Source organism: Henckelia pumila, chromosome 3, assembly GCF_033568475.1.
Source record: "Henckelia pumila isolate YLH828 chromosome 3, ASM3356847v2, whole genome shotgun sequence".
NCBI lineage: Eukaryota > Viridiplantae > Streptophyta > Magnoliopsida > Lamiales > Gesneriaceae > Henckelia > Henckelia pumila.
Genome location: NC_133122.1, coordinates 49,719,034 through 49,734,609, shown reverse-complemented (window position 1 = coordinate 49,734,609; position 15,576 = coordinate 49,719,034). Strand labels below are relative to the sequence as shown.

Below are 15,576 nucleotides of genomic sequence, written 5' to 3'. Positions count from 1 at the left end.
TTTGACTTAAAATATTAACTATTAAAATTTAAGAATAATATATAATATTTGAAAAAATTCTATACCATAAAAAATATAATGGGTAACATACAAAAATATAACATTTGCGTATTTAGGTCAAATCAAAATCTTGTAATATAAGGTAATAAATAAATAAGGGTAAATTTGTCAAATAAGAACACTTATAATTAAGTTGGAGTGTTATTAACACTTTTTGAAGGGTAACTTTCCTATATATATATATATATATATACATGCATGTCTTTTATACTTATAAATAAATGGTGTGTTTGAAGTCTAAGATTATTAATCTACCTATTAATAATTTTATCTAGTCTCACGTTTTTTTTGCCATATTATTTATCCATCTTTCAATTATTTATCTCACATCAATCAAATCATTAATTATTTATCTTACATTAATCAAATCATTGAATTTAAATTACTATATTACCCTTTATAAATAATATTATTCATATTTTATTAATTATTAAAAAGATAAAATAGTAATTTACTATTTTTTTATAAAATATAATCAATCAAATCAAACAAATTATAATATAGGGAAAATTGCAAATTTAGTCCTGTATGTTTGTCACTTTGCGATTTTGGTCCTTTATGTTTTCACATTTCAGTTTTAGTCCTGTATGTTTCGATTTTTGGCAATTTCGGTCCTTTTTCTTCGAAAATGCTGACGTGGCACTGTACACGTCAGCTCCACATCAGCATTGAATTGGTGCCACGTCAGCGCCACATCGGAAAAAGGACTAAAATTGCCAAAAAAATAAAGATAGCGGACTAAAACTGCAATCTGAAAATATAAAGGACCAAAATCGCAAAGTGACAAACATACAGGACCAAAAAAGCAAATTTCTCTATAATATATCAATCAAATCAAATCTTATATTAACTATCATTTTTTATTTATTTTTTATTACAAAATATTACTTATCTCTATATTATTTATCTTATCACTCACTTCAAACTGATCCTAAGTAGAATCAAATATTTTATTGAACATTTCGTAATAACTAATAAACAATGCATAAATTAATATCTTTGAAGACTTGAGAATAATAGTTTTGACTTCTTTTTTGAGTAATAGTAACTTTGACTCTGAAGGAAGAAAAAGATGATATCAAATTTTTATGCATACATACATAGAGGTCTAAGTTCTAACTTTTAGCTTACATAAATTAAATGTAAATAAAATAATTAAATAGATGAAAGCCTACTTAATTTCAATAAATGTGTTAATAATGGATTATGGACATTTAACTTAATTGGGTGGCTAATCAATCCTAGTTCGTTACCCATCCAGCAGCTACCCTTCTATGTTTGGCAGTGAGTACATGTTAACATAAGACATTAAGACACCATTTGGTTTGAGGTATGATATAAGTAATATATAGATAAGTAGTATAATGTAATAAAAAATAAATAAAAAATGATAGTTAAAATTGTATTTGATTTGATTGATAGATTATGATTTATTTGATTTGATTGATTAAATTTTATATAAAAATGTTAAATGACTATTTTGTCCTTTTAACAATAAATAAAATAAAAATTATATTATTTATAAGGGTAATATAGTAATTTGAATTCAATGATTTGATTGATGTGAGATAAATAGATAAATAATATGATGAAAAGAACGTGAGATGAGATGAGATGAGTTATACATATATTAGTAATACCGTAAACAGAACAATGCCTAAATCTAAGACATAAAAATTGATTCAACGTATATACGAATTCATAAATATATATAAACTCCATGTTATCATTTTAAAATTGAACTCTTAAATATAATGCGAGAGTATTGTGATTTTGATGTGTATATATATACATACATATATATATATATATGAGAAGTATAATAATGTTTTATATTTATTCAGTCTTGACCAATCAAAGTTTAATGATGACATCGAGTAATTCCTTCCACACATTTGTTTATCCATTGACTTAGTGCTGTTGATTTCAGATACATATCTGTTTTATTTGATTTCAAATCAATTTTCTAGATCTATGAAAAAAAAAATCAATTTTATAGAAAGCAAAATTGTCAAACACCAAATGGAACAATCTTATCTGTTAAAAAACTTATAGTGGAAGCGCATGAATTTCTCGCTTTCACATTTCGGTCCCTCCAAAGTTCAAACACGTACAATTATTAGTAAGCCAGGATTTGTTCCTAAATATCATGAGTTTGGTTCTTTCTTAAAATTAATTCAATAAACTAGCTATTTAGCCGCAAATAGTATTTCATTTAAATTATAAATATTCATTTAGACATGATGATGATTAATATTTGTATATTATGAGAATATATAAGTGGGGTTAACATAATATATATATATATATATATATATATATATATATATATTTCAGTACACACTCTAGGGTGCGGGGATCCACGTGCACCCGTGCCCAAAACAACTTCGATTGCTTTGAAATTTATAAGGTAGACTCGTATCGAAAATGGAAATCCAACGATATATCATATGATACAAATTTCAATCTCGATGGTCGGAAATGTGAAGATGACCGAAAATTGCATATTTCACCTAATTTCCGTTCATCTACAAATCTCCGACCACCGAGATTAAAATTTGTATCATATGATATATCGTTGAATTCGCATATTTGAGACAAGTCTATCTTGAAAATTTCAAGGCAATTGGAGTTGTTTTGAGCACGTGCATGGATTCCCGCACCCTTTATATCGCTCACGTAGTTGTACATGGTAGTTGATCATGCGATCGAAACTATATATATATATATATATATATATATATATATATATATATATATTAGTCATGATCCACTGCACACCAGTGTGCAGGAATTTTGTGTGCACCGCGGGATGGTCGCGCGAACATCTAAAAAAAATCAGATGTTCGCGAGAACATCTCAGATATTCACGCGAACATCACAGTGTGCACACAAAATCTCTGCACATTGGTGTACAGGGGAACAAAATTATATATATATATATATATATATATATATATATATATATATATATATATATGTATGTATGTCGCTTGGCATTTGATGCGCGCATATGTTTTTTTTTTTTTTTTTTTGATAAATTACGTGTATAAAATATATATTAGTTTATTTGGATACGATATTTGTAGATTAGATTCAATTTTGTTGACATATTTTAACTTTGAGATACAGTAGAGAAAAATTTGGAAAAAAAACCCGAAAAAAGATTGATAAATGTACAGAACTAACTAGAATTTAGTTAATAAATATTATAAAGAGTAAAACTACAAACAAACTTTAGAGTCATATTGTCACACCAAAATTAATATAAAGCAGTCAAATTTAATAACATAGCATGGATGCAAACAACCAAAATATTAGAGCCCGTTTGGATTTTGTAGATATTTTTTAAAATAAGTGTTTTTTTAAGTTATAATTTTTGGTTTTTGAAAAAGCTTCTTTTTGACTTAAAAATGCTTTTTTAAGCACTTATTTGGTCATCCAAACACCTTATTAGCTGAAAAAACATTTTTTTAAAAAAAATTATTTTTTTTGCCTAACTTTTGATATCAAACGGGACCTTAATCACATCTCCGAGCAAGCATCGTCATCCTTATAAGGGAGTTGGAAAAACATTTTGATGTAAGAAAAGTATATGTATACACACATATATATATATATATATATATATATATACGCATTCATTTATGTAAAGTCATTATTAATTAATAATGAATTATGACCACTCACGTTCTTCGACCCACCCCAAACGTGCAGACAAACAATCCATGTAGTCTTAGTAATGTTTTAAATTATTAGACTATTCGTATTTAATACATGTTTCATCAATTTAACAAAATTTACATTAAACAATAAAACGGTGGATACCACTTTAAATTAATATACAATGTCATTCGATTTATATATTTAAGTCAAGTAATTTATATTTATAACAAATTCAGAATAACACAAAAATTTAATTTGTAAGATCTTATGATGTATATATAGAATAAAATTGTCTGGATGAAGTTATATTTTTCAAATTTACAATATACACTTGTATGTTATTTATATATAAAAAAAATCATTTTGCTCCGATACCTCACCCTACTACTACGTACCTTGCTGCGAGAAGCTACGAGCCGAAATGTTCGTCGGAGATGCACTGCGAATCATCTCCGGCTGAAAAAGCGGCGGGGTACCCGGCGGAGGTTGCATGCCCGCCGCCGTCAGAGCAGACACCCGCCATATCTTCACCGATTTATCAAGGCTGCCACTGTACACCACATAGTGCCGATCAAACTCGCTGGAATATTCTCCTTTCTCCTCCTCCGCCGCCAGACATTTCACCGGACCACTGTGCCCGCTCAACACCGCCAAACAAATATGCCCGTCTCCTTCCTTTCTCCACACACAAATGTTGGTGTCCGCCGACCCACTGAACACCAGACTCCCCGCCGTCGCGAGGCACAGAACCGCCAGCTTGTGTCCCCTCAGAACCCCGCCGTGCGACAGAGACTTCCCTCGTTCCCAGAAGTTCACGAGCCCGTCCGATGATCCGGAGTAGACAACTGTAGCGGAAGCGTCCACGGCTAATGATGTTACGGCACAATCTTGCTTCAACAATGTCTGCGAAAGGACATGTTTCGTGCCGCCTTTAACTAGCATTTCCCTCCGCCACACCTTCACGGTCCCATCGGCGGAGCCCGTGAAAACCAGGCCATCGAACCCGGAAACCACTGAATTCACTGCATCATCGTGTGCATTGATAGATTCCAGGCATTTCGAGTCGGCGACCCGCCAAACCTTAAGGGTTTTATCCCACGAGCCGGAGTATAACAAAGATTTGTCCTCGCTCAAGCTGAGAGATGAAATGGCATCAACGTGTTTGATCCATATAGAGTTCCGATGTCTCCTGATTTCAACGTAGTTTTTAGGATTCAACGAGCTTTTTATGGTATCTCTCAAAGTGGGCAACGACCCGATTCGTTTGTGAATGCTCGGATCCTTCCTCGACACCATCCACACCCGGATCTTCCCATCCTGGTGACCCGAGAATATCCTGTCACCCGCCATGATTATCGCCTTGACCAAACCGGAATTACATTTGAACCCGGCGAATTCCTTCTGATTCTTCCAAACCCTGATGTTCTTGCTGTCGGAGCCCGTGTACAGCAAATCCCCGGAAGCTGCTAACGAATAAATATGGCCTTCCTCACGGACAAGGGATCCCATCAATCCTGTGTAAGAATAGCTATTTTCGTTTATGTGGGAAGACCAGGGGGATTTGGATATAGGAGATAGGGGTTGGCCTCCCCACGTCGGGGTCGAATACGGGGACGGGGATTCCCATGGGGCGGTGCCGTAGGTGGAGCTGATGTCGGAGGTCCGCGACGGCGTCGACTTGTCTTGGCTTTCCGGGATGCCATCCGCCGCCGCGCTGCTCAGGCGGAAGGAGTATTCTTGTGAATCTGATTGCAACATGTTGCCGAATGTTTGTCTCCTCGTGGTGGAGCTTGTTTCTGTTGCCATATGATCTTCTTTCCCTGTTCTTGAATTCTTCTTCATTTGCTTGCTAGATAATCGGGGATCGAATGTATGAAGATTATTATTAAATATAAAGGACAAGAAAAATGGTAGGCAATCTAAGGAAGAGATGAGAATATTATTATAATAAAGAAAACATATATGAATCCACACCTAAATTTATATGAGAAAGATACACGAACGAATAGCTAGATTGATATATTCATTTATTATGCCAAGTTGTCCTTTTACCGAAATTTAAATTTTATGCAAATTTTTTTTAATACTTCTTACTAAAAATTAATTTATTGGTCTTGAATATAAACATCTTTACTATATTATAATACATAAACCTCATAAAAAAACATATTTAGTCGTTTTAATGCATTTTCAAATTTATCATTTATTATTCTTCTAATATGTTTAATAATAGAGGTCCAAAAAAGTAAATTTCTTATTTAAAAACTTCCCACATTTTGTTTCACTATCCCAATTATCCTAGTGTCTCAATAACGTGTAGCTCATTTGACATCAAAGTCTTATACATAGAACGATGTCTCGAGTTTAAGATCAAACTGTAACAATCACGCAACTGAAAAAAAAAAATCTAATTAATCTTAATTGTTACTAATAAATAGCATAATGAAATGCATGAAACTGTGACAATGCACCAAGTCGAGATCTCATAAATTTATCGATCGCGTGACAGAATTAAGTGAAAAATAATCAATCTGAAATTTCGTCATATTTTCGTCATTAACACACGCAAAATATCTGATACTCTGTAGTCTGTATTATTAGTTGGCTTCTTAATATCTTTGGGAGAAAGGTTTCTTTCATGGGGACGTAAATGTTGCAAATTATGGTGTGCTGCGATTTGTCAAACCCAATTTGACATTTCGCAACTACCATAGAACATAGGATTTCGTTATTTATGCCGCACAAGTTATCTTTGCCGAGGCAAGAATTTTTTGTACTAAATATTTAATTTCGTCAGCGTGATGCATCAAAAAAGGTGATATTTGGACAAAATTGTCACTGAATAAAAAAGAATATATATATATATATATATATATATATTAGCTGATAATATTAAATTGTTTAGATTTTTTTGGGTCCTCGATTTTTAATGAAGCAGGTGTAAAAGTGAGAACTTTTGAGTGACGAAATTAATGGAAAACGTGTGGTAAGCAAAGGCTATTGACTTCTATTTCGGCACAAGTGGCTACGGTGTACATAACGTATTACATCTAGGTCAACACATACATAATATTAGAAATTCTTATATTTTTTAGGAGTGATTAAGCCTTAAGGTGTGATATTAATCCGATTAGTTTTCTCACAATTCAAATTGAATTTTCATTTCGTTCTGGTTAAAAGATTTTTTGCATACATTTTGCTGACTAGAATTATATATGTGATTTTGAACGATTTTGACTGTACGTTTTGGTTGGTTATATGTTATATTTTATTTATTGATATTCTTATTTAGTTATAATAAAATATGTGTAATTTTTATATTTTATAATTATAAAAAAATCATCTTGTTAAATCTGATTTTATATAGTGTATAATAATATATATAATTAAATCAAAATTATCGAAACAAAATGTACGTGTACCATACATATTAATATTATAATATATCATGCACACAAAAGAGCGTGCTCAATCGATAATAATAATAATAAATCACAACCCCATACGTACTATAAAAAAATATATATGTTAGAAAATTTTTACCCGTAATTAGTATATAAAATTTAATTTTCATGTGAAGTCTATTGAGACTACAATAATATTTGAAGGTAATATCTCAAGTTTTTTTTTTTTTTGAACATGAAGTTTATTTTAATAATTAATAATTAAATTGTATATCTCATGGTTAAGTTTCTACACTTCACTTTGCCACCATTGAATGATCTCCAACGTGGACTTCGCAAAAGTCGATGACTTTTAAAAAAATTATTGTCCAAGGACAATAAGCTACAATTTTCTACACTGATATGCACAAATTTGCAATTTTTCTTCACATGTAATATCAATTTATCATATTAGGGCTGACATATCGCACCGAAATATCGGAATTTTGGTATATCGTATCGAATTTTTTTTGATATACATATATTTTTTCGGTATACCGAATTTTTTTCGATATTTATACAGTATCAATATAGATTTTTTCGTACCAAAGTTTCGAAATTTTACTATCGGTATCAATATGAATTTTTTTCATACCAATATTTGTAGTAATGTATATCGAAAAATCACCCCTAAATTCATATACGTCCGATTATGCATGTTTGTGCAACTGTGCATAAAGAAAGAGGTTTTCATGATAAATTTTATCATAAGTAGATTTTTTTTCCTTTATCGACTATCTTTATAGTTAATGGTCATTGTAAAATATGATGTAATGAAATAACACATAATTTTTTTATAAAATGATAAAAAAACTTATTAATTTGTAGAAGCCTCTTTACACTGTTACTATTTTTCATGATTCACCAACTGACTAGAACTTTAGGATTTATCAAATCTTCACAGCTTGTATTTATTTTATATAATTTAAGTTAATTCATGTAATTTTATATATTTCGACTTCAATATATATATATATATATATATAGTTCTCTTATGGTGCCCAACACTATATGCCCACTTCATGCCACCATGTATAATAGATGAGTTGACCGATACAATAGATGAGTTGACTTGTACATGGTGGGCATGAAGTGACATATAGTGTTGGGCACCATAAAAGAACTCTATATATATATATATATATAAATTTTACTATGCTGCCCACCTATCATGCCTACCAATCATGCCCACCAATGATGTGGCATTATTCTATTGAACCTACAATTTATAACATCTTTATCACGTCCAATAGAATAATGTCACATCATTGGACATGCTGGTGGGCATGATAGGTGGGCAGCATAGTAAAACTCACATATATATATATATATATATATATATATATATATATATATTCAGCTGCCCAACCAATGATGCTCAACTCATCCCGAACCATTAAAATCCGATATCATGTTTTAGTGATGCGAAAAAAACAACTAAATCCAGTTTAGTGGTCGGGGACGAGATGAGCATCAATTGTTGGAGAGTTTAAAATTTCTTATATATATATATATATATATATATATATATATATATATATATATATAGAGTTTCTTTCAGCTGCCCATCTACCATGCCCACCACCATGCCCACCAATGATGTGGCACTATTCTTGTAAGGTCCGAAAAGTTCACTAGCTTAATCACGATTAATTGATTGAATTATATGAATTAATGCATGTTATTTAGATAAATTAATTGTTATGCGAATTATGTGATTTAATTAAATGCCTGAAATGTTATGTGATATGTATGATTTTAAATTTTTCAGGTTGGTATTAATTTTGGGTCGTAGAGACGAGCCTAGCCTTGGCTTGAGTAAAGAAAATTTGTTTATTTTAAATTAAGTTTAAAAGGATGCAGTGTATTTTTTTTAATTAAATGGGAGGGTAAAATTTTAAAGAATTTTAAGTGTAACTAATGGGCCGTGTTGAAGCCCATTAGTCACAAGAAAAATAAGCGTTCAGAATTTTATTCTGAACTCTCATTTTGAACGCTCTCTTTTTCTTTCAAATCTCTCTCACTCAAACGCTGCATCAAGGGTAGGGTTATTCGACTTCTCAAGGCTAGATTGTTCCGCCGTCCAGGTTAATCCCAATCAGACGATTCAGGCAAGTTTTTAATGTTTTGAAACCCATTCAAGAGTATAAATATGTTTGATATGAACCCTAGGTTGATTTATGGTGTTGATTGATGCATGATTTTAGAAAGTTACATGAGTATGTTGTAAAATCGCGAAGCGTGATGCGTTCCTGATGTTTTCGGTATAAGTTTTTTGAGATTCTAGGGCATTTATGTTGTAAAAATCAAAATTTTGGAAGAAGAGATTTTGAATGAGAAGTTTTGATTCAAAACATTGAAAAGTTGGATCGTGATGTGCGTATATTTTGAATTTTTTCATGTGTTTGATTATAAGTTTTGATGGGTGAGTGAATAGATTTGATTTGAAATCGAAAAGAACCGAAAAAGAGCAAAAAAAAAAAAAAAATGAAGTTCGCACCCTGCGCGCCTGCTGCATGCGTGCACAGGCAGCACCACCGGTGCAGGGGCGCAGTTTTTGAGCGCCCCTGCACTAGAGGGCAGCGTTGGCGGCGCAGGGGCGCAAGTTTTCTGCGCTTGCACCATAGGTGTAGTGACCCTTACCCGGATCACCTACTAAATAGAACTTAGGCATGCAATTAACTTAATTAAACAGAAATCAGAATTCAACTGCGAAAACCATAACATTTATACAATCCCAAAGAAAAGAAATCTGTAAATATCCAAAATAATACACAACCAAATCGAATAGCTATATAAACCCAAAACAACATAATAAAAACCTAAACGAAGCTCCAGCTGATCAACCACTGCCTAGCCCCTCTTGGATCCACCCGCCTCGTCCAATCGCAAACCTGCCCCATGGAATAGGGTGTCCAGAAACACAGAGTACGAGACGTGAGCATAAAACGCTCAGCACGAGAGTATGATTATACATGCATGCAAAGTGAACTCCCTATAAACTCGAGGTCAAGGATCAGAGAACAAAGACAGACCGGGCCCTGGTATGTAGCACGTTGTGCCGTCGCTTCAGGAGGTGGCTCCCATACCAAAATACCAGTGGATATGCCGGACCCAAATCGATGGAAGTCCAACCACTAACAGGATAGAGTAAAACCCTACTATAGACATCTCGAACGAGATAGCTCAATATGCAAATGTATGCAGCATAAATCAATGACATATAAATCATGCAGTCACATAATACATGCATACTCAGTCAGGATATCTCGAACAGTACTTTCGTACCTCAAATACTAGGCAATTGCTATCAGCCCTAGGTCCACGCCTATAATCCGCGCTACACTGCTAAATGATACTACTATCATTATAGCGCTCTAAAAGCCTTAACTAAGCTAAAGCATACTCCTAAATATTTTTAGAAAGCAAAAGCTATACCTTCGTCCGTCGTTAGCCCTTTGTTGTCGATTGCCTTAAAACTAGGCCACAGCTCCGCTACGACGCCTGGATCGCTATGCCACTTCCGGATTCCTGATGGGACGCCTAGAATTCCCTAGATCTGAGTTAGAAGGCTAAGGAATCGAGAGAGAAGAGGTGATTGGTGCGTCTTAAAATGAGGCTCGGCCTTCCTATTTATAGACGGAGTTCGGATAGTCCGAACTGGACTTCGGAGCGTCCGAACATGATCGGACCATCCGATCTCGACTTCGGTTCGTTTGAACCCAATAATATGTCATTGCTTACGTCAGCACAATGACTTCATCCATGACAACTGTCGGAAGCACGTTCGGAGCGTCCGAACCACTCTTCGGATCGTTCGAACCCTGACTTCGGACCTTCCGAACCCTGACTTTGGAGCCTCCAAACTCGACGACCCTAGAACCATTTTTGAGCATTCTGAATCCATTTCCGAACTCTGTTAATCCATCTGGGACTCCCTCAATCACGTTTTATTACATCTAAACATGATCGTATTATTAATTACTCATAAATCGTTAATTCTGGATACGGGTTACTACATTCTCCCCCACTTAAGATATTTCGTCCTCGAAATCCGATCTTAAGTACCAAATGTAAAACAACAATCCAAAACATTTTTTATTTAAATCAAACGTTTACAGAGTTTACATCTGAATACAAATCGAAAATGAAATCAAAATAATTCAGGATGTTCTGTACGCATCCTGTCCTCAAGTTCCAAAGTAGCTTCCTCAGCGCCTCGGCGCTGCCACTAAACTAAAACCAAAGGAATGACTTTATTTCTCAAGACCTTATTCTTATGATCCAGGATACGAATAGGTCTTTCAACATACGTCAAATCCTTATCCACTTGAACTTCAGACCGCTGCAGAATTTGAGACGGATCTTCCACATACCGTCGCAACAGAGATACGTGAAACACGTTGTGAATATTGGACAAATACGGTGGCAAAGCCAAACGATAAGCCAAATCGCCAATGCTCTCCAAGATCTCAAACGGACCGATAAATCTGGGAGACAACTTGCCCTTAAGGCCAAATCTGAGAATCCTGCGGAAAGGTGACACCCTCAGAAACACTTTCTCCCCAACATGAAACTGCAAAGGCCTACGCTTAGTGTTAGCATAGCTGGCCTGACGATCCTGTGCAGTCTTAATCTGTTTCTTGATCTGATCAACAATATCTACTGTCTGCTGGATAAACTCCGGTCCCTCAGCCTGTCTCTCCCCCACTTCTTCCCAGAAGAGTGGAGTACGACAATGTCGCCCGTACAACGCCTCAAAAGGTGTCATCCCAATGCTAGTATGATAGCTGTTGTTGTACGCGAACTCGATCAATGGCAAATGATCCTGCCAGGCTGAACCAAAATCCATAACGCACGCTCGAAGCATATCCTCCAAAGTACATATAGTGTGTTCTGACTGACCATCTGTCTCCGGATGATAGGCAGTACTCAAACTGAGAGTAGTACCCATCGCACGCTGAACACTCCCCCAGAACCTAGAAGTGAACCCGGGGTCTCGATCGCTGACAATTCTCACAGGCACTCCATGAAGTGGAACGATCTCCTGAACATACAGACGTGCCATGCGATCCACAGAGTACTCTCGGCTATAGGCAATGAAATGCGCTGACTTGGTGAGTCGGTCCACCACAACCCAGATAGCATCACAATTCCTCAAGGACATCGGCAAATGGGTCACAAAATCCATCGTGATAAACTCCCATTTTCACTCCGGAATAGGCAGACTGTGAAGCAAACCTCCAGGTCATCGATGTTCTGCCTTGACTTGTTGACACAACAAACATCTCGAAACATATTGATACACGCTGCGTTTCATCCCCTTCCACCAAAACCGAGTACGTAGATCCTTGTACATCTTGTTGCTTCCCGGATGAATATTCAACTTGGTGCGATGTGCCTGAGACAAGATCTCCACTCGCAACTCTTCATCATGCGGAATCACAAGTCTACCAGACAAACACAAAAAACCATCTGACTGATAGTAAAATCCAAACGAGCTACCCTCGTTAGCTAGACGAGCCAAACGTTGGGTCTTTGAGTCAGACATCTGAGCATCTCGAATCCGCGAATACAAAACCGGCTCAGATAATATTGCAAACATTTGGATACTCTGCATACCTTTCTTATGCTTGAAGGTATACCCCGAAGTACAACAGTCACTGATCGCACTAGACATCGAACAAGTCTGTAGTGCGGATAGTAGCACCTTGCGACTCAAAGAAACAGCGGTGAGATTAGCAGCTCCCAGATGGTGCTTAATCTCGCAATCATAATCCTTAAGCAAGTCCATCCAACGTCTCTGCCTCATGTTCAACTCCGCCTGAGTGAACAAATACTTGAGACTCTTGTGTTCGGTGAAGATATCAAATTTCTCGCCATACAGATAATGACGCCAGATCTTCAAAGCGAACACAATGGCTGCCAATTCCAAATCATGAACTGGATAGTTTTCCTCGTGAAGCTTCAGCTGTCTAGAAGCGTATGCAATCACATGCCCATTCTGAGTCAGGACACAACCTAACCCCTGAAGAGAAGCATCAGTGTATACCACATACTCTCCAGATCCTGACGGTAATGCCAACACCGGCGCAGAAGTCAACCGCCATCGAAGCTCACAGAAATTCTCCTCACACTCGGAGGACCACTCGAAATCAATACCATTGCGGGTAAGCTGCGTCAATGGTCGAGCTAGCTGAGAGAAGTTCAGAATGAAGTGTCGATAATATCCTGCTAGACCCAGAAAACTACGGATCTCAGCAACTGTCGTTGGACGCGACCAATTAAGTACAACTTCAATCTTGCTCGGATCAACTGAAATCCCCTCCCTGGATATGATATGGCCAAGAAAGACCACTCGATCCATCCAGAACTCACACTTGCTCAGTTTGGCGTACAACTGCTCGTCCCGAAGAGTCTGCAGTACCAACCGCAAGTGAGAAACATGCTCTTCCGCATTACGCAAATACACGAGAATGTCGTCAATGAAGACCACGACAAACTTGTCCAAATACTCCCTGAAAACGCGGTTCATCAGATCCATAAATATAGCTGGCGCATTAGTCAATCCAAATGGCATCACTAAAAACTCGTAATGCCCATAGCGAGTACGGAATGCAGTCTTGGCTACGTCCTGATCTTGGACTCTCAACTGATGATACCCAGATCTCAAGTCAATCTTGGAGTAAACCGAAGTACCCTGCAGCTGATCAAACAAGTCATCAATACGAGGCAAAGGATACTTGATCTTCACAGTAACTCGGTTCAGCTGCCAATAGTCAATGCACAACAGCATAGACCCATCCTTCTTCTTTACAAAAAGAACAGGAGCTCCCCAAGGAGATACACTAGGATGAATGTACCCCTTGTCCAAAAGATCCTGTAACTGATTTTTCAACTCACGCATCTCTGACGGAGCCAGACGATGTGGTGCTTGAGAAATAGGCAAAGTACCCGGCATCAACTCTATGTCAAACTCGACTTCCCTAGCAGGAGGAAAACCCGGAATCTCATCTGGAAATACATCTGGAAATTCATCCACAATAGGAATACTCTCTATCCCAATACTCTCAGCGAACAAATCAACTGCATAGATAAGGTAGCCTTCCCCGCCAGACTCTAGAGCTCGACAGGCTCTCAAAGCTGATACCAAAGGCATCGGGGGTCGCGCTCCCTCACCATAGAAAAACCAGCTATCACTCTCATCCGGATGAAAGCGTACTAATCTCTGATAGCAGTCCACTGAAGCTCGATAGGTAGTCAGCATGTCTATCCCCAGAATACAATCGAAATCGTCTATCGCAAGGACCATGAGATTTTCCAACAGAATGTTCCCTTCGAACTCTAAAGGGCAACCCATCACTAAACGCTTGGCCAAAGCAGATTGACCCGTCGGAGTAGAAACAGAAACTACTACGTCTAGTGCAATGCATGGTAACTTATGCCTCTTAACAAAACGTGCAGAGATGAAGGAATGAGATCCACCAGTGTCAATAAGTACGATAGCAGGTATACCATAAAGTAGAAATGTACCTGCGATGACCTTTTCATTCTCCTCCACAGCCTGATCATGCCTCAAGGCAAATACCTGACCAGAAGCCCGCGGCCTCAAATGAGAACTCCCAGCAGGCTGTCCCTGCGACCTCTGCTGAACGGTGGCCTGAGAACCTGATCCTGAACCAGAACCGCCTCCCCCAGATAGTGGACAATCCCTCCGGATATGACCAACCTCTCCACATCGGAAACAAGCTCCAGAAGCTCTACGACACTTGTCTGACGGATGGTTCTTCCCGCAATGGTCGCACTTGTCCTTCTTCCCAAAGCGAACAACACCTCCAGAACCAGAGGAAGAAGTAGATCCGGACTTCTTGAAAGATTGGGCACGGGGACCCAAAGAACTAGCAGGCCTCGACTGAAAGAAAGACCTGTTCTGCCGAATGCTGTCCTCTGCCTGGTGACAACGGCTCACCAAACCCTCGTAGGACATGTCATCACCGACCGCCACACGGTCATGGATCTCAGGGTTAAGGCCCTGAAGGAACAGATTATACTTCATCTCAGAGCTGTCAGCAATCTCGGGGCAATAGGATAGCAGATCAAAGAACTTCTGCTGATACTCGTCAATAGACATGGCTCACTGTCGCAGACTCAGTAGCTCGCCCGCCTTTGACTGACGAAGTGCAGGAGGAAAATACAGCTTCTGAAAAGCTGTGCGGAACTCGGCCCAGGTGGCCACTCCTCTCGCCGTAACAAAGGGTGCAGAAGTAAACCTCCACCACCTACGAGCTCGCCCATCCAGAAGATAGCCAAGGGTCTCCATCTTCTGCTCCTCGGTGCAGTGGAAAGTCTGAAAAGTCGTCTCCATGCGGTCAAACCAGTTCTCCGCATCCTCCAGAGACTTACCTCA

The 15,576-nt window shown here is 37.1% G+C and overlaps 1 protein-coding gene across 1 annotated transcript; it reads right to left on the bottom strand.

The window, feature by feature from the left end:
* Positions 1-4,008: 4,008 nt before the first annotated feature.
* Positions 4,009-5,679, bottom strand: LOC140891695 (protein JINGUBANG-like). Its single transcript, XM_073300300.1, has one exon. It carries the CDS (start codon positions 5,566-5,568, stop codon positions 4,114-4,116), a length of 1,455 nt encoding a protein of 484 aa, XP_073156401.1. The 5' UTR covers positions 5,569-5,679; the 3' UTR covers positions 4,009-4,113.
* Between the last annotated feature and the right edge of the window lie 9,897 nt (positions 5,680-15,576).